General features: G+C 50.6%; 1 protein-coding gene across 1 annotated transcript in view; it reads right to left on the reverse strand.

Moving 5' to 3' along the window:
* Positions 1-6,356: 6,356 nt before the first annotated feature.
* SNTG2 (syntrophin gamma 2) overlaps positions 6,357-18,895 on the reverse strand; it is a 198,557-nt gene continuing 186,018 nt past the window's right edge. Inside the window, exons 16-17 of the mRNA XM_027113931.1 lie at positions 13,061-13,171; positions 6,357-6,555 (exon numbers count right to left, since the gene is read on the reverse strand). Of these exons, the coding sequence (XP_026969732.1) occupies positions 6,424-6,555; positions 13,061-13,171 (243 nt within the window). The 3' untranslated portion in view covers positions 6,357-6,423. The remainder of the gene's footprint in view (positions 6,556-13,060; positions 13,172-18,895) is intronic.

An 18,895-nucleotide genomic window follows, 5' to 3' on the forward strand; every position in this document is an offset into this window, starting at 1 on the left:
CCTGGTCACTGTCACCGCTGACCTCCGTCCCTGTCAGTGCTGACCTTGTCTCTGTCACTGCTGACCCTGGTCACTGTCAGCAATGACCTGAGGCCGTTTCAGTGCTGATAGCATCTGCTGACCCAGGAGAGGCCCAACTTCCCAGAATAAAAGCCCAAGGAAGCAGCAGCTGAGCCTCCAGCCTCAGGAGTGGGACGGCCCACAGCCCTGGCTGCAGGGGTCAGAATTTAGGGCTGAGCGAGCGTCGGGGGCATCGGATCCCAGCCCTGCCGTCGGAGTCCCGGAAGCTCAGAGGGAGAAGCCAGGCTCCCCAGGGGTCAGCTTCCGGGCACTGAGGCAGGAGGGGCCCCCGAGCCCGACCCCCGCGCTCTCCCCAGCCTCTCCCGTCACCTGCCTGTCACCGTACCTGGAGGGTGCGCCCAGCCCTGTGGATCGGGGCCAGCTTTGTGACTGTGAGCCCCTTGGTGTCCGAGCCGCTCCACGACATCCGACCCGATGGCAACGTTTGTTTTCCTTTCTCAGTTAGAAGATCCTCAAACCGAGAGTCTGCCCCGGGGAACGGGTGGGGCTGTGTCCTCAGCGTCACCTCTCCAGGTTCTGGAAACAGAATCCATGTTTATTTCTGAAATTGCCTTCCCCCTGCTCCATACACACATGTACACACACTCACACATGTATGCACACACACGTGTACACACACCCACGCACATGCACTCACACATGCACACACGTACACACACTCACACGTGTACACACACACGTAGGCTCCCGTGCAGGCACACACAGGCAGGAGCACACACATGCACATGTACACACACACATGCGCACACTCACACATTTACACACACACGTAGGCTCCCGTGCAGGCACACACATGCACATGGTACACACACGTGCAGGCACATTTTACTCTTGTGGAGCTCGTGAGTCTCCCACCAAATCCGAGACGAAGACGGTGCTCAGGGCAGGCAGGTTCTCTGTGTGTGTGTGTGAGTCAAGGTAGAAAATACCGCCTGCCTGGAGGAAAGCGGGATATCGAGTTCCCTGGAGGAAACACGTGGGTGTTCTTTCTGCTTTGCATTCGCTTTGAGTTCCAGTTTTAAAGGAACAGTTTATTCTAGGAGAACATTTTTTCTCAGGAAAAGTATGTATTACTTAATATTCTTGTCTCTTACCGTGGTGTTAATTTACTGTTGGGTACCAATGACGCATGTATCCTTTTTCCAACCAAACTCTGTCTTATCTAAGTTGTCATCGCCAGAACATAAACCACCTTTCAGGAGAGCTGTGCTCGTGCTTCTGCACCGCTGCCTGTCACGCTGCCACGGCCCTCGGGAAGTTCTTTAGAAGCGTGCATTTGGTTTTCTTTCATTGCCAGAAGCATTTAAGGTTGCTCAGTTCTGAAATACCATTGGTTGATCTCGGGACGTTACCTGTGGTTAAATGCCTTAATTCTCCACTCTGGGGAGAGAGGGGGAGTGGGGAGGGGGGCTCGGGCCTGGGTTTGGCTCAGAAGGCGCGGCCCTGCTCGTTTACGGCCTGGGCCTTGGCCGCGCAGTAGGGCTGTGTCCCTGGCCACCTCTGGGCCCCCCTGGCAGGAGCACCGTCACCTGGCCGCCACCCCTGGCCCTTCGGCGCTGAGAGTGCCCGGTGCCCTGCGGGCGACATGGACACGGGGCCCAGGTCCAGGAGCTCCAGGAGGATCACTGCTCCATGGTAAGTGGAAGGCCGTCCCGGGTCATTTCTAGGCAGAAATGGAACCTCTGAGGACACGAGCCAAAGCCCCTTAATGACCTGTTTGCTCAAATCAGACAGACTTGTAGGAATGTCCCTCGTGGACTGTCTGAAAGGGCAGAAAGGCCGCTCAGTCCCGTTTGTGTGGACTCGTGCGGCGGCTTCTCCTGCAAGGAGTGGAAGAGAGGCACGCTTTTTATAAAAGCACTTGGCACTGGGTGACCGGCTGAAGGTCAGAGCTGGGCTTCGCTCCCGGCAGGCATTTGGGGAGGACAGGCTGGCCCTGCGGGCGAAAGGGGACTGTGCACCCCACTTCCAGGGGCCTCGGGGCCGGGCTGTACTTAAGTGGACAGCTGGACCCCAGACGGCAGAGCCGGGGCCTCCTTCCTCTTTCTCTTCCCAGGTGTAGGGGGACCTGTGAGCTGATACCTCCCACCCCAGCCCGGGTAGGAGGCACCTGTCAGAGCTCAGCCTGCACCCAATGCCCAGGAGACACACTCGAGGGACACAAGCGTCCTGAATGAAAGACTCAGGACCTCACTCCCAAGGGACTGAGGGAAACACGCGTCCCCTGTGACTGGAAATAGCCTCCTGGGTCCTCACCTCCATCTCCGCTTCTCCTCACCTCCATCTCCGCTTTTCCTCACCTCCATCTCCGCTTCTCCTCACCTCCATCTCCGCTTCTCCTCACCTTCCGGAGACAAGCTGGACAGCATTTGGCTGAATCTTGGCTCTAAGTTTACCTCATGCTGCGCTTTGCAACTGAGGCCATTTAGCAAAACAAGGGAATATCGCAGAATCGTGGTTAGCATGCAGCCTCAACAAACACAGAAATAGAACTTAGAATCCAAAGCCTGATGGAGCTGTAGGGTTGAAAATACTGAGTGATTCCTGCCTCTGAATACATTTTCATGGGATGGCGTAGATGCTGTACACCAGAACAGAGCCTCTCTTCCATCACGAAGACGAGTTTTTAATCCACCACTTACTCTGCTAACGCAGACCCAAGTTAAGAGTGTGAGTTTTTCATCTTCTACATGTTCTATCAGCAATTTGTGATGGAAGTAATTTGATGCAATTTACTTCATGATAATTTTTTCTTTTTAAAATTTGAAAATGGGAAAAAAAAAGAATGAAAAAACTCGCTAATCAATCTTTTTGTGCCGATGTTTAAAATTCGCATCTATTTAAAGGACAAATCTACAAATGAAGGGCTCGCCGCTCAGGCGCGCTGTCCTTCCCAAGGGGCCGCTCAGGCGCGCTGTCCTTCCCAAGGGGCCGCTCAGGCGCGCTGTCCTTCCCAAGGGGCTCCTCGGCCAACAACAACAAAAGACGAACTCAGCCAAAAATTCCGCCGGGTCAGTGAAAACGAAAAGGAACACACACACAAAAGCCTGGGGCTGGCCGGGGTTGTCCCGTGGCCGGAGGGGCAGGGGGGTTTATGATGGAGGTGACCAGAGGTCCCGCCAGGGAGGAGCTGGTGACACGGCTGCAGCACAGGAACTGGACTCGAGGGGGTTTCCAGTTCCTCGCATTCCAGCAGTTTGGGCATAAAGAGCGTCTCTGTCCAGACTGGATCCTCGTGACCTTGTGAAGCAGAGAGCGTCCAAAGCCTTGACCCCGAGAGCAGTTTGTCCGAGGAGGCCTGCTGCTGATTCAACGTCCTGGAGGCCTTGCTCCCGTGTTTCAGAGCACCCAGAATACGTCTTCAGGACTCCCCGTCGGAACTGTGGCTCCAGTCTGGGGAACACGGCAAAGGTTTTGTCTGCTTGGCTCACGGCTGCAGTCCTGGTTCTAGAATACTCTTTGATTAGGGGCAGAAATCCATTTGAGAGCGGTTCACCCACAACCCCGTGAGCTGAAGCCCTGGACGGCTCTGAACTCCTGAGCAGGGAGAAGCCTGCTGATGCTGCAGCTGATTCTTCTCAGCGTTACTCTACCTGCGTCCCAACGCATGCAATGGGCAGGGAGAGGGAAAGGGTGAGAGAAGCAGAGGCCAGGTGGTGACGGTGGAGCTGCTTCTTCCGTTCAGCTGAAGAGTCTTCAAAGGTGGTTTTTCTCCCCAAGGGGAGAAAAGAGTTCTAAACCAACACAGGCATTTCTATACCTATTAGCATAAAATGATGCTAATTTATCACACTTAGCATATTACTTATGAATTTGAAATGGACGCTGTAGACATACTGTAGGTAGCAGCTTACTTTAACTTTTAGAACGCCGTTTATATTTTCCTTGAATATTCTGAGGCTATATATGTTCCTCTTACCATTGTTTGGGTTTTCAGGCATCACCAACAATTGTATGTCAGTGCACATGCTGGAATACATTCAGGCTTGGGAACTTCAATTATCCATTGACCTTTGAAATTAATGACACCAAAAATACTGAGAAAAACAAAATTAAAAAAAGAAAAGAAATTAATGACAAGGGGAATAACAGTGAGACTGAAGGCTGGGCGGGGAGTTCCTACAACTGTGAACACGACCCTGAACTCTCTGTGCCTGAATTACCTGCAACAGTTAATGGTTAATGGCCCTGAGCATAGCAGGGATTTCTCAGTGCTTTCTGAACAAAGAAAAGAATGTCTTCTAGGACAGAGCTGTGAGTCACCTGCACTTCAAAAAGTCACGAAAGTCTGTCCAGACTGTCATCACTTTGAGAAAAAAAATACAAAAGCTGTATAAAGCCAGTTACATTTGTGTTCCTCCTTATTGCTATGACTGTTTCTGGAAGCCAAGCCCCCAGGGTGCTGGTGTCTGGAAGCAGCGCCTCTGGGAGCTGATGAGGCCACGCGGGTGGGGCCTCATGATGGGATTGGTGACCTTATAGCACCCCTTCCTCCGGGTGAGGACACAGCGAGAAGACGCCATCTGAACCGGGAAGAGGGGTTGGAGTCTGCAGATGCCTTGATCTCAGACTTCGGCCTCCAGAACTGGGAGAAATGAATGTCTGTGGTTTATAAGCCCCCGGTCTGTGGTTTCTGTTACAGCAGCCCGAACAGAATAAGACGCTCACTCTTATCCAGATTTCCAAGTAAGCACTGTTTTATCAAGAGTGAGGAAATTCTAAGTCACGTGGGTATTGCCTTTGAGTTTTAAAATAAAAACACACAAAAAAGGACACTATAGGCCAGATTCTGGAAATCCTGCTAACGTGGTACAACCACCATCACATTTATGAATGGTCCAGGGCTTTAAAGTAAACCAGCTTCCTAGTTACTATACAAAAATCTAGAATTCCTAACCTGTGGTAGACAGTCGTAGTTTATACAAAACGTGTTATATTACAAAATGATGTCTATTTGGAACCAATATGCCAACGTTCTTCTGGAAGCATGAAGGCCACATCCCATGTCTGAACTGACCCACGAGGGTGGATCTCGGCTACTACCTCGGCCGCCGTCACCTGTCACGTTGGCCTTCTGAGGCCACCTGGCCTCGTCTGAGCCCACAGCCTGCACTGGGTCCTCAGCCGCCTCTTGCTGTGGCTGTAGGACCAGGCACAGTGCCTGCCCCGAAGAACCTTCCGCAAGTGTTTGTTGAATAAATAAACCTACCATCAGCTGTTCACCTCAGACCTCCACGTTTTTCTCACACTAGCTCTGTTGACCTGTTCCTCTGTTCCCTGGATCTAGAGTCTTTTAACTTCAGTGTAGTGCTATCTTCTAGAACATACGCTGTGCTAGTTTTATCCCAGGGTTAGCCAGTTGGGAGCTTTACAAAGTTTCTAGGGTGCGTTTTCACCAATCCCATCTCTCTTTCTGACTTAGCTGTGCTTCTGATGGGTGGCCTGTGTCCCTTTCCCCGCAACCGCAAGTCTGCAGGGCTGCCGAGTGGCCCAGTGTTCACTTGTCCACGTTGGCCATGGTGGGCAGAAAGGCCTCCTGAGGTGGGAATCCTGTGTCCACAGCCCTGTGTCAAGCAGGGTCTTGGCCACTGAGAGGAAAAGGCTTTTCTGAGTGAAATCAAGTTGGCCGTCAATGACCCCTGCATCTTTTTATCTTTCTTTATATATATATATATATATATATATATATAGTGGTGTGTATCTGTTAATCCCAAACTCCCAATTTACCCCTCCCACCCACCTTTTCCCCTTTGGTAACCGTAAGTTTGTTTTCTACGTCTGTGGGTCTGTTTCTGTTTTGTAAATAAGTTCGTTTGGAACATTTTTAAGATTCCACATGTAAGTGATATCATATGATATTTGTCTTTCTTGGACTTACTTCACTTAGTAGGACCATCCCTAGTTGCTGTACAGCACAGAGAACTATATCCAATGTCCTGGGATAAACCATGGTGGAAATCCAAAGGAGAACTTGCCATTCTTGGGGAAAATAAAAGTGGTGAAGCTCTGGGGCTCTTCGACTGTAAGGAAATAGAAATGGAAACGAGATGTGGGTCTTAGCAGCGTGTGTGCTGTTGGCGCCTCCACGTGAGCTGGAGGACTGTGGTGACGCGGCTTATTTCACAGGGAAGGCGAGTTTCCTCAGCCACAGCTCTCCCTGAGCGGAGGCTGTGCTCCTTGTCAGATGCAACAAGTCCGACCCATCTCTGGAAACTAGTGACATGTTTTATTGGTATCACAACTATAGGATCATTATAAAACCACACAAAGTCGCAATATTGTGCAGGAAATATCCATTTCTTAAGAAAATAATTTAAATTTCAGACTCAACAGAAGCACTGCTCAGCTGCTATACATGTATTTTCTGGCAATACTCTGACTGTCTATAAATACCGGATCCACCGAGGCCACCTTCGCCGCTATGAAGGAGTGGATGCAGTGTAGAACAGCCGTCAGATCCTGAAACTCCAGCTCCTGCAAGAAGAAATAGAATGTACTTATATATTATAACTATTAGAAAAACACATGACAGAAAATTTAACAGATTCTATGTTCTTAGAACCACAAGGAAGTTACTCAAGTAAGTACAAATACACACGAACTAAGAAAGGCGGCTGTAAACATGAACACACTGGCTTTCTGGGTTTTTTGCACTGATATCCTGACGATTGGGTTTAATTCTTGATTTTCTTGTAACTAACATAGGTCAGCGCTCAGGTCCTCTTCCGCATCCTGACTCCATCTGTGCCGGGCTTTCAGTCACCTGACCAGCAGCACCAGGTCGGGACTTTGGCCTCCACTGAAGCCTGTCAGAGCTCTCACACAGCAGGGCTCACCGTGTCCCCAGTTTAGCAGAATGAATCGTGCTACACCCTGTGTGTGTGCACGTGCGCCTGTGCACATGTGTGAACGTATGTGCACACATGTGCCCCTGTACTTACGTGCCCGTGTGTGTACGCTCTGCATGCATGTGTGCCTGTGTGCGTGCATGCACACGTGTGCTGTGAGTGTTCGTGCACATGGATGTGTGTGTCCGCGTGCTCGGCAGGTGAGCTAGAGGCTGGGGCACATGGCCAGCAAGTTCTATCTCATGTTCTGTGAGTTTCACCCACTGAACCCTGTCACCCAGTTACTTTCCTCTGCAATTTATTTGTCCCAATGAGCTCGATTTTTATAGTCTTTTAACATTTCATGGTGGCTGAAACACTGATTTTAAATATGATCTACAGCTTGGCATAATTATCAGATTTTAAGTGTTTTAATACCTTGATCTTTTCCTTAATTAGCGGAAACTCTCAGGAAGCCATGAGGGTCTATACTGGGCTCGTCAAACTATGAAGACTGAGGTCACCCAAACCTGAGAAAACGTTTCTTCTTTTATGATCCTTACTCTCAGGAATGTTCCGTCTATCACAAGGGTGACACTTTCAATGAACGTGTAAGTGTTAACGTTGCCCGGATGTCCTCAATACATCTCCTCGCGCAGAAATCACATTTCCTTAGGGCACTACCTCTATTTCCATCTTGCTGTGCAAACTGCAGACATGTGTCCAAAACTGTCTGTGAGATGACAGACAGCCCTTCCGAGCAGCGGTAGCCATCCTGGGCTTTTAGTTTTCGCTAATTGTCATCTAATGGCCCAGTGCACGAGGGGGAAACTTTAAAGTCTGTAACCGTTTAAGAGACCAGTTTCCACTCAGCTGTAGCAATTCAGACACAGACTGTATTTCAAGGGGAGCCTTAACCACTGCCCTTCCCAAAGGATTCAACATGGAAGCCGATCAAAGCTATACTTGAAAGGGATTATTGTTAAATAAATGAACGCGTCTCTAGGATAAGTGAATACGCGCTGTAACTTCCCTTAGAAAGCGCCCCAAAGGAGTGTAATTGGATGTGACAGTTAGCAGGGATAACCACGCACACAACACAATTTACCACGTGTTATTCTCCAGGGAACTCAGCTCGGGGCCCAGCCGCTGAGTGTGGAGACGGGCCCACTGAGGGGATCCGATACGGGTCTCCCACTGTGGACTCTGCGGCCCAGGCAGTGCTGTGCCAGGGCCTCTGAGCTGCAGCATTTGCTGATGGCTGTGGTGTTTGTAAATACTCCCCACGGACTGAGGACAGGCTGGCAAAGTTCCTGAAACGTCACCGAGTGGCTCCCCGTGGGGTGTGATGCACACGGCCCCGGACGGAGCCGGGCCAGCACAGGAGGCGTGGAGGGAAGGCGTGGCTTCCGGTACAACATCGGCACCCAGCCAACGCCGGTCCTCTCCCAGCCATCTGTTAATACAGCATCGTCAGCCTCAAAGGTCAGAAGTGAAGTAGGACACCCGGGTAAAGCGCCAAGTTCATCTTCCAGAGCAGGAAATGGCGGTTTTAGGGGTTTAAGTAACTTCTGCGAGGCGACGAGGCGGACTAGTCACAGAACTGGCACCGAAATCCAGGACAAACTGGTCCAATGGGCCCTCGCTGGTTCCTGACAAAACCTTCCAGAAGAAACCTAGTGCACTGGCTCTTACACCGAGCGGTCCTGAGGCATCAGCGCCTCTTGGGAGCGTCCTGGAAAAGCAGATTCTCAGGCCGCATCCCCTTGGTGCCTGGTGGTCTGTGTGCCCCTCGGAGACGGAGGCTCTGCGGAGGGGATGGCGTCCTGGAGGAGCTCAGGGAGCAGGGTGGTACCTCACAGAGGCACCCGGGCCTCATCAACCCCGGAGGAGACGCGTCCAGTGGGCGCGGCTGGGGCCCCAGAGGGGGGGGGGGGGAGGGGCTGAGCTGCCCTGGAGGCATCCAGCAGGCATGTGGCGGGTGGAGCCGGGCAGGGAGAAGGGTTCAAGTGCAAGGTGACGCAGAAGCTGCCGCGAGTCATCCGGGAGGTCCAGAGAAGATACTCCACAGCACGGCTACACTGAACCACTCATCTTCCATATGCAGACAGAGCCGCCTGCATTGGAAGTACTGCCACCTAGGACTCGCATAGCTGGAGAGGAGAAGCCCATTCCTGGCTTCGAAGCTTCAAGGACAGGCTGACTCTCTCGGTGGAAGAAACATTCACGTACTGAGGTCTGGGGAAGTCGTTCTGGCTTGTACGTGAATTAACGTAAACTTTATGCCGACTTGAACAATCTGTTTTGTACCATATTGAACATATATTGTGATGCCAGCGCTTCTCTCCTGGGCTGGTCGTGGGGATGAGGCAGTCGTGCTTAGGAAGGACTGAGCACAGCGGCGGCTTGTAACGTAACGGGTGCGATAAAAGATCCCCCCGCCCGCCGGCCGCGGTGAAGGCCTGACGGCCCAGGAAGGCTCGGAGGGAGGGGTGGGTCCCCAGGCAGGTGTCGTAACCAAGACGACCCTTGCACAGAGACCCTCGGACACAGCAAACCTTTGACCGATGTTTTCCAAGCAAATGTCTACGGGAAGCACAACGTCCAGGAAGAAAGCCGAGAAGTGGCGTCAGAGGCCAGCAGGTGAGAAGCGGCGAGGCGGCCGGGTGATGCTGGGCTCTAACCTGGATGCAGCGGGACTGGTGCACCTTCCCTGTCCCCATGCGGAGGAGGGGCACCTTACTGACCCGACCACGCAGGGGACCTGGGAGGGAGGAAGGAGGGAAGAAAGGGAGCGAGGAAGGGAAAAGAAGAGCAAAGAAAGGAAAGCTCTGCTCCGTTCCAGCTTCCGGGAGAACAGATTAAGGCCAATTTCAGACCCATATTTGGAAGGGGCTGCACTCGCGTGTCCCCTATTCTGTCGAGGCCCCGCTTCACTCCATTTTCAGGAGGAACCTGGCCTTGTCTCCCTCCACCATCTCTCCGCAATCCGACGCCGCCACGGTTACTCGCTGAAGCCGGCAGCGGCGTGATGTACCCCTGCTCAGCCCCCGCCGTCCACGTCTGACCATCTGTGCGACTCGCGACGCCGAGGCATAGTTTCCAGTGGAGTTTATCCTCCCGGATCATCACAGAGTGAAGAACACCCGCCTCTGTTCCTCCTAGAGACAGGATTCTTCTTCATCACACAGTGTGCTGCCTTCAACGACCAGCATCCGCCTCGTGGATTCTCAACTGGGCTCGCCGGAAACCTTCGTGTGCAGAGGTCTGTAGTCGTCGGGGATTTTCACGATAATTGGAACAATTTTCTCCTTGGAAACTGATAACAATTTTTGTGAGTGTATCTGGTAGTTCTTTCAATACTAACTTGCTCTTTCTTTCTTCATTAATTTATTCATTTAAAACACATTTACTAAGTTCTGAAGATAAAAAGCTAAAGAAAAGCTGCCCTTGACGGCCCATTCTAGAGGCAGAAATGAAATCACAGAGGAACGTGTAAACTACAAACAACGGGCATAGGAAGGGGGTTGGGGGGTAGAAGGGCACCGTCCCTCCCTGCAGTGGACCCCGAATTCAGTCCTTGTAACTTAACTGTGATTCGCTTATAACCTATTAAGTAGATCAGCAGGCAAGTAAATCCTTCATTTCAGAAAGCTTCTTTATGCTACACTCTTTATTTAGGAGAAAGACGTAGAAAACAGGAAAACAAATGCTTTCTTTAAAAAAGACTGCAGCCCCAAAGCTCCGGCCATTGGCCTCACTGTGGGCTCAGCCCAAGTCCCGGAAGTGCACAACGTTTTTGTAAATAATGGATAGAAAAAATAACCTCCCGTCTGTGCTCCCAAAGCCCCGGAAATCCTCCCTCGGATGCATTTTCTCTTTACGCCCATCCCTGAGGCGGCGATCGTTAAACATCCCATGAAGATTCTCAATAAACACTCAAAGGTTAACTGCTCCACGACTATCACTCCCGTAAGGAAACTCAATTAATAGGAATCGTTTTCTCTGAAACTCTCGGTTCACTGAGGACATCATGCCACTCTCCCTTCCACTGGCCATAGCCCTGGGTCCTATTCAGAATTCAGCGCCCGGCTCTTGGTTTAAGTCCAGCGGTAGCTACAGGTGTTCTCACGGGTTCTAGATTCCTGACTGGCGTTTCCAACCTTCCCTCTGTCTCACAAGCTGTAATAAACGCAGAACCTCAGCCTGAAGCAGTTTTTTCAAACCCGCCGCCCGTGCTTATTAGAGGCTCTCCACGTGCACGTTTCCTGCTCCGTGTGACAACATGGAAACTACTTTTGTCCCGTTTCATCCCCACTTGCAAGGCCCCGGGAGGGGCCTGAGCAAGGGGCCCCTGGTCGTTGTGCTACCTGCTGAGACCCCGGCCCTCCTCTGCCCTACTCTCTCGCACCCCACGGCCCCGGAGGGGAGGCACGGGGGGCTGCTGGAGGTCCTAGGATCTGGGGGGAGGGTTCACGTGGACATGGGTTCAGTTTGGGTCTCCTGGGAGGTGTGATGTGTCTCACACTCATTTCTGTGTCTAGTTAGCTTACCGCATTTGCAATTTTGTATATTTTTTCATAAAGAGACACCTGCAGACTGTTTAAGCTTCAATTCTGCAAATCCTGTATCCGCCCCTGTGGCCTCCACGACTTTCTAGAACTTTCTCTTTGCCTGAAAATGGAAACTGAAGCTGCCTAAACTGAGGGCCACAAGGAAACCGAGTCTGCTTCAGTACACACGCCCCAAAGTTTACGTCACCTGTTTCAGACTGTCTGGTTTAGACCATCCAATGCCCCTACTCCCTTTACCAACACAGATAACCAAGAGTTGACTAAACATCAAAAATGAAAAACTTTTAAATCGAATGAAACAGGAGTCCCTGTGAAAAGGGAATCCAGGTGCCACGTGACCGTGTCCTGGGACATCAGGTGCTCTGCAAAGTCCCTGGAACCCGTGAGCACAGGAACCCAAGGCGCACCGGGGGGCTAGCTTCCTAAGTGGCCCCCCGGCTCACACGGATGGCATAGGACCTGAGCCTGGAAGGGGTCCTGGGGCTCCTCCTGGCCGCAGTCCCTAGGGTGAAGGGCCAATCAATGCGTCAGCAGAGGAGGACCTGCTGTGTTAGCTGCATCCATGCAGATCAAGTACCAACAATCACTTCCAGCATCCCTCCCTCTCCCTGCTCTCCTCGGACCCCCTCTGCTGGTGGCATGTCCACTGGACTCCGCTCAGGGTGGCGTGACTGAGAGTGGCCACGTCTCCATCACAGCCCAGGGACCCGTGTCCCTGCCAGCACCACCGTCCCATTGGCTGCCCTGTTGTTCACCTCCAGACCCAAAAGCCTTGACAGTGGTTACAGTCTGATTTGATTTCATCCACTCCCTAAACAGAATAATGTCAAGCGTTTCTGCACAATCTCAGTTTTACTTAAAAAGTAGATGTGGGTAAAAAAAAAAAAAGTAGATGTGGTGCACTATGTCATTAACCTCAGTGAAGAGGTTACAAATTGATACAGTGTCCGGACATAACAACGTCACAGGAGCTGCGTCCCTCCGACGAATTTCATCAAAAAGTGCGTGCAAAGTGCTGACAGTCAGTTTCCAAACAATATGTGTTTGCAGGTTTTGCATTTTTGTTTTCTCTTTCTTTTGGTTTTGTGTATGGAACTTACCCTTCAGTTTGTCTTTAGTTTATATTAAAACTGGGTTGTTGACAACACAGTTATACATAAAGTAAGCAAAACATCAACAGTTGCTCATAGTAAAATGACGGTTCAATGCAATGACTTTGTAAGTTATGTCAAGATCCTCTGAATTAACAGTAGTTTGTTCCTGGTACCACAGACAATCCATCACTTAAGGCGGTTTGTAAAACTCTTCCTTTAAGGATCGACTTCCCCTGTGTTTTTAAATATTGTTTTCTGCTAATACTGACTAAGCAAGTTGTGACTTTCAGTGGAATCAAATAACGTTTCGATGATTTTACAATTTTAGGACATTAAAGCCTCTAACAGGAGACATACTACGGGCTCCTGTGACATCCTTGCTGATTTCTGAGGAGGGTTCCCACTCCAATTCTGATTATTTTCCCTCCACCCTCGGATGCTTGGTTCCTCGGGTGAGGCTGGGCTCAGGTGGGTGAGTTCCTACCTTCATCTCGATCTGCTTGGTGTCCAGATTCTGAAACAGCAGCTTCACCCGAGCTTTCCCATCATCTGAAGATCCTTTCAGCTGAGAGAATTTAAACCTCCAGAGCACATTCTGTAAAGGAAGGCAATTATCTAGTGGTTTAGACACAAGAGCTCACTTCTTTCATTAACATCTGTCAATATGTTAAATAATCTATTTAAATAAATGCAGACATTTTCTCCATTATCTTATGTACACTGAGCACGTGGTGACTTAGAATCTCCACCTTCTCTTTCCGAGTATAAGAGACTGAGCCCCTCAAACCACCAGACTTCCTGGGGGTCCCTGCCGCCAAGCTCCACGGAGGCTGTCCTGGTGCCCGAGCGCCCAGGCCCCTGTGGTCTCCTCTTCAATCCCATGCTACCCGCACCGCCTTTCTCCTGGGTTTTCCTTAACGTTTAAAAGCATCATAAGCGCTTTGCTCCCTTTTCTTCTTGTAAAGCTTAAAAGAATCCACTGCAAGGGCCAGGTCTGGCTACAGAGAGTACATGAGACGCGGTCAGCAGTGCAGAGAAAACGAAAACCTTTCTCCCACCCCCTCCCCAGGCTAAGTTCAAATCACTCAATGTTGGTTTCTCCTGAACCAAGCTGAAAAACATAGGTGTATTACCTCTAAATACTAGTGCAACAATTGCTTCATGTTTGCTAAGGTACTTTAGAGATGATGAGTGCTCTATAAACACTTGCTCTTCAATTAAAAAACAAAGGCTGCAGCAAATAAAGACTTAACGGCTGCCTTTTATAAAAGCCTTTAATTATAGACTCGTTATGATAATAAACCTTTATCTTCCCAGAAAGAATCCCAAGAGAGGACAGCAATTATTTTTTAGCAAGCTATAAGTTTGTATTAAAAGCAGTTATTTTGAAATAATGAACATACGTTTCTCTAAGTATCACAAAAGGCCAAGAGGCTGGGACGTGGGCAGAGTTTCAGAGGCGCTGTCATCCCGTCGGCCCCCCCGCCCGTGTGTTCATACTCGCACTGGCCTCGAGGCTCCTGGCACATGTTTCTTTTATATTGAATCTTGCAGCAGAACAGAGGCTCTGCAGCTCGCGGTCAAGTGTCACCACGTATGTTCCTTCTCGATGCCGAGGAGTTGGAACCCCGTGGGGTCTCGGGGAACAGTGACTCCAGTGCTTGCACTTTCACACTAAGTCCCCACTCGGGCACCAGGGCCCTCTCAGGTCAGAGTCACTGGACCCACCCAGGATGAAGCCGCTAGAAGCCGCTTCCATCAGCACTGCGGTAGCAGAGGCTGCAGGAGGGCTGCTGGCCCACTGACATAAGCCAGAGGACAAACCACAGCAACAGCACAGCCCAGCCAGGAGGGCCCGGCACCGGTGATGAGACCGGCGGCCGGCGGCGGGGAGCGCTCTCAGGCCGCCTGCAACGCCCCCTCCCAGGCAGCTCCCATCTCCCAGGGCGTCGCCCCGGCTTGCCCTTGGAGGGCAGGGAAAGACGGCTGTGATTTCAGCCTCAAGGATTTTGTGGAAACAGCCCAAATCTCACCTGCCTTTAAAACTACCCACCCTCCAGCTGTCCTGCCAGGAACCTGTGATCACAAGGGCGTGTATCCGGAGGAGCCGGAGGCATCTGACAGCATATAATGGTTTTGCGAAATTCCTCACCGAATAAGCGAGACCCGGACTGCTCTGAGAACATCACCTGGTGTTCAAATTTGCTTATGAAGAACAGCTCAGTGGTCGTAAGATTCTAGGAATAACCTACCCAGCCATCATTTACATGGTATCATAAATGGCTGTCAAAAAAAAAAGAGGCAAATCAGCACAGGACTTAGAAACAGGGCAGCAAATGCGGGGAAACAGCTAAAATCGTTGACGGAGGGGGCCGTGGGGCGTGAGAGTGATAAGGGGCAGTTCAGAGGACTGCTTTTCCATGACACATCTGTTAGTACTAATAAGCCTTTTAACACTTTGTACACGTATAGTTTCGATTAAGGTAAAAATTAATAATATTCATTCTAAGCATGAGAAAACCACCAGGCAAATCCCAACAGAGGGGCAAATTCTACAAAATACTGAACACCTGACCACTGCTCTTCAGAACTGTCAAGCTCATCAGATACCAGGAAGCGTGAGAAACTGTCACAGTCAAGAGGACCCAGAGACATGGCAACTAAATGCTATACGGTGTCCTGGATGCGATGTGGGAAGAGAAGAGGGGCGTGAGGTAGAAACTAAGGAAATCTGAATAAAGTGTGGACTTTCGTTCATGATAATTTATCAATATTGGGTCACTAATAGTTACAAATGTACCATACTAATGTAATTTGTTAATAATAAAGGAAACTACGGGCAGGATATATTGGGAAAAAAATAGTATAGACAAAAAAGTGCAGCAATCCCTACGTGAGAGCCCTGCTTATCGTTTGAAGAATCCACAGTGGTCCTTACGATGAAGTCCTTTAGCTGCCATCATCGTTAGCTGTTTGGTACGTTATTTTTACACTGAAACTGTCCTGCAAGGTGATATGAGGGAAATGCAGCTTGTGAGACGTACACACACAGCTCCTTTGCTTAAAATCATGCACTCGTGTCACGTGGTGGCCCATCTGGGGTGAGGTAAGATGTCCTAAATGTGGGAGCTGGAGGACAGCCTTCGGGGGCGGCCCCCTTCCCTTCCCGCAATCAGGAATCTTCAAGTCACTAATGGTGGCCTCTCGGAACTCCTTCTCAACTTCTAAGTACCTATAAACGGTAATTTTTATTTAAAAAAAGAATTTCCATTGCCATTATGGATGACCTTTCTGCACATTTTATCTACAAGTGGTTCCAGGTAACCGTCTAACTTGAGGACTCTGAGCTTTGCTGTGCGACTGGACTTTCCAGGCCAGAACCTGACACGCTGTCCACTCACAGCTCAGAGATGCCGCCTTGACTGACCGCTAAGCCCAGCAATGTCCTGGCTGGTTCCGCAGCCTCGGGATGTGCTTGGAGGGGCCCTGGGTCTCCCCGCCAGCCGTCTGAAGGCTGGAGGGAACCCTGATCTCTAGAACTCAATCTTGGAAGACAGAAAATGTCTTTCCAGCATTTCAGTAATTAAAGAACAGTTTTACAGTTAAGCGAGTGTTACAGGAAACATGCTAACGTTTATGTTTTATTTTTATGACTCTGCAGGGGGTTAATGATGATAACCTTCCTCTGTAGCAAATCTGAATTATTTTAATTATTATTACACACTGATAGTGGATAATTGACATAAATTGATAATAAACTGATAATTATAAAAACATTCAACAATAACCCAACTAGCGGTTCCAGAGACTTTATGAGAAAAGGATGAGGCACTAGAGCAGAGTCACCGGTTGGCATTTTCCTGGGCGGTCCTGTGGAATCCCTCTTCACTCCTCCACTCAGGCCAAAGCCAACTCTTCATTTCCCCTCCTATGGGAAAGTCAACTCCCGGTTTTTTCCCCAAAACTATTCTTTCTGTTCCTCCACCTCGGTCTCAGCTCAGCCCTGCAGCATCATCAAGTTTCAGCCTAACAAGCGGGTGACGTAGGGGCTGAGGCCCATGACGAGGACCACCCCCCACCCCCCGATACAGAGATGTCAGTTTTCTGCTGTGCACGGGGACCATCAGAAGGTAACAAGAAAATGTGGATGCACGTTGACATTTAGAGGCAAGGCGAACGCCCCAAGTAATAAGTAAACATGGAAAGAAATTCCCTTTGTTTCCAGGTCGCAAACATTTGATGCCGTGCACACGGGCAGCAGCAGAGTCCGCGGCCCGTGGAGGACACGCAGCCCGGAGGAGGGGCTGGTCCGTGGCCCCGTCCACGTGTGGTCTGAGGTCCACACGCAGTTTTCTAAGTCTTGTTACGTCCTCTCCCACTTCTGCTTAATTACAGCGCAGATGGGGCATTGGTTGGCCCTAAACCAGAGGGATCAATACAAAATAGGTCAGTTTGGAAATGGGCAGAGATGTACTTCTTTTCTATCAGGGAAGTGCGGGGGCCACCGAAGATGGAGCTCTAGTTCATTCTGGCTTAATATCTTAAGAACAGTTTGGAAATTTAACAATATTAGATAATGATCCTCTTACTTTGCTGTGTTCAGCTTCACCCACACATCATGCACAGACGGGGTCCCGTGGCAGAGGAGCGCCAATTATCTGGTGAAACTAGGCGTGATAGATCCAATCTAAATATTTTGGGGCCCCCAAATTTTTGCATGATGACTTCCATAAAGGGCATATGGAGAGTACCTCATTTTCATAATGTTCATAATGATTTCATATTCAGTAATTATTTAATTATTTTCATAATTATTTCATATCAATCTAGAAATATTGAAATCCTATTAGTACTGGACTTGCAAATGTCATCCTACATTAAAAGACACATCAAATGAAGTAAAAGTATAAATATTTTATATATTTACAACCCACTGGTATACTCTTCACTGTTAGGTTGAGAAAGCTTTGTTTTTCAAAACTAATTCAAATATTGTAAGTTCTGAAAATAAAATTTCAAAAGGAATCCATGAAACAAGCCTCCGGAATAACCTTCTTTTTTCCTTTGTCAGTTTTTGGTTTCATTTTCCATTACTGTCTACTGTTTACTGTGTAAAGAAATGTATAAGTATTAGGCCAGAACTTCTTGAAATAAAGAAGTAATCACAAGAAAAATGGGGAGTCAAGAGTTCACCTTCAAAGGGGAACAGGTCAGGAGAGGGTTCTGGAGTCTGAACCAGAGGGTCGGATGAGCAAAAAGAAGGCTTAGTTGGAACTTTACGAAAACGTGACTGAACAAGAGTGGACCGGACGCGAGTGGGAGAGGGCTCCGCTGAGCGCGGCAGGGACGCAGAGCCTGCGGTGCCCGGAACCCGCGGCGGGCGAGCTCCAGGCGGGGCTCAGCCCTGACGTGCTGGCCGGGAACACCGCAGCTGCCCACGCCTCCCGCAAGCCCAGCGGCTGCAGAAGCCGCTCGCTCTCCACCCGGGGGGCCGCGGGCAGCCCCGCGTGTTGGGCAGAGCGAGGCAGGCAGGGCCACCCATAAATACTGTTTCAACTAGGAGAGCTTCGTCGGGTTACGCGGTTCGGTTACCGGGACATTTAACAGAGCAGCCCGGCCGTGCACAGCGGTAAGAACACAGTGTGCCTGTTTCAAGTCTTATTCGATTAGCGTGAGGGCGAAGTGGGGAAACGTGCGGGGTTCAGGGCTGGGAAGAGTCTCCCAAGGGCCCCGGGCCTGGACCTGCCTGCCTGCCGCCGGGAAACAGCGGGCCACGCACAGGGCGACGCCCTAAAGACAGAAAGACCCGCGGCAGCCAGGGAGGCAGGGAAGCTCGGTGGGCAGGTAGGAGAGAGGGTGTGGGCGTCGCAGGCCACCCACGGGCTCCCCAGACCCCCCCAGCGGCTCCGGGGGAGCCCCTCCAACGCGGCCAGACCTAACCCGGCTGCACAGGCTGCAGGCCTGTGGGACATGGGGCCTTTAGGGAAGCGGCTTCCCGTCCTCGGTGCCGTGCCAGCGGGCTCTTCTGCGGGCGCCTTGGGAACATCAGCGTCTGGGCCTCGGGGTCCCCGGAAGGGAGAGTGCCAGGCACTCGCTCCCGACCTCTCACAATCACTCACACCCCTCCCCGGCCTGGCCTGGCCCCGGGGGGTGGGTGCGGTGTGGCCCCGACAGAGTGAGGCCGCACAGCGGGGACCCCGCGGGAGACACGGTGACCCCGGCCAGCTCACTGGGCGCCGGGTATTATGCCAACCGTGACCAAAGAACCAGAGCTGCCGGCTGGGAACAACCTGCGCACGGAAAAGCTGACAAGGAGTAG

Source organism: Aethalodelphis obliquidens, unplaced genomic scaffold (genome assembly GCF_003676395.1).
Source record: "Aethalodelphis obliquidens isolate GAN/ISIS:26980383/991018 unplaced genomic scaffold, ASM367639v1 scaffold12, whole genome shotgun sequence".
Classification (NCBI taxonomy): Eukaryota; Metazoa; Chordata; class Mammalia; order Artiodactyla; family Delphinidae; genus Aethalodelphis; species Aethalodelphis obliquidens.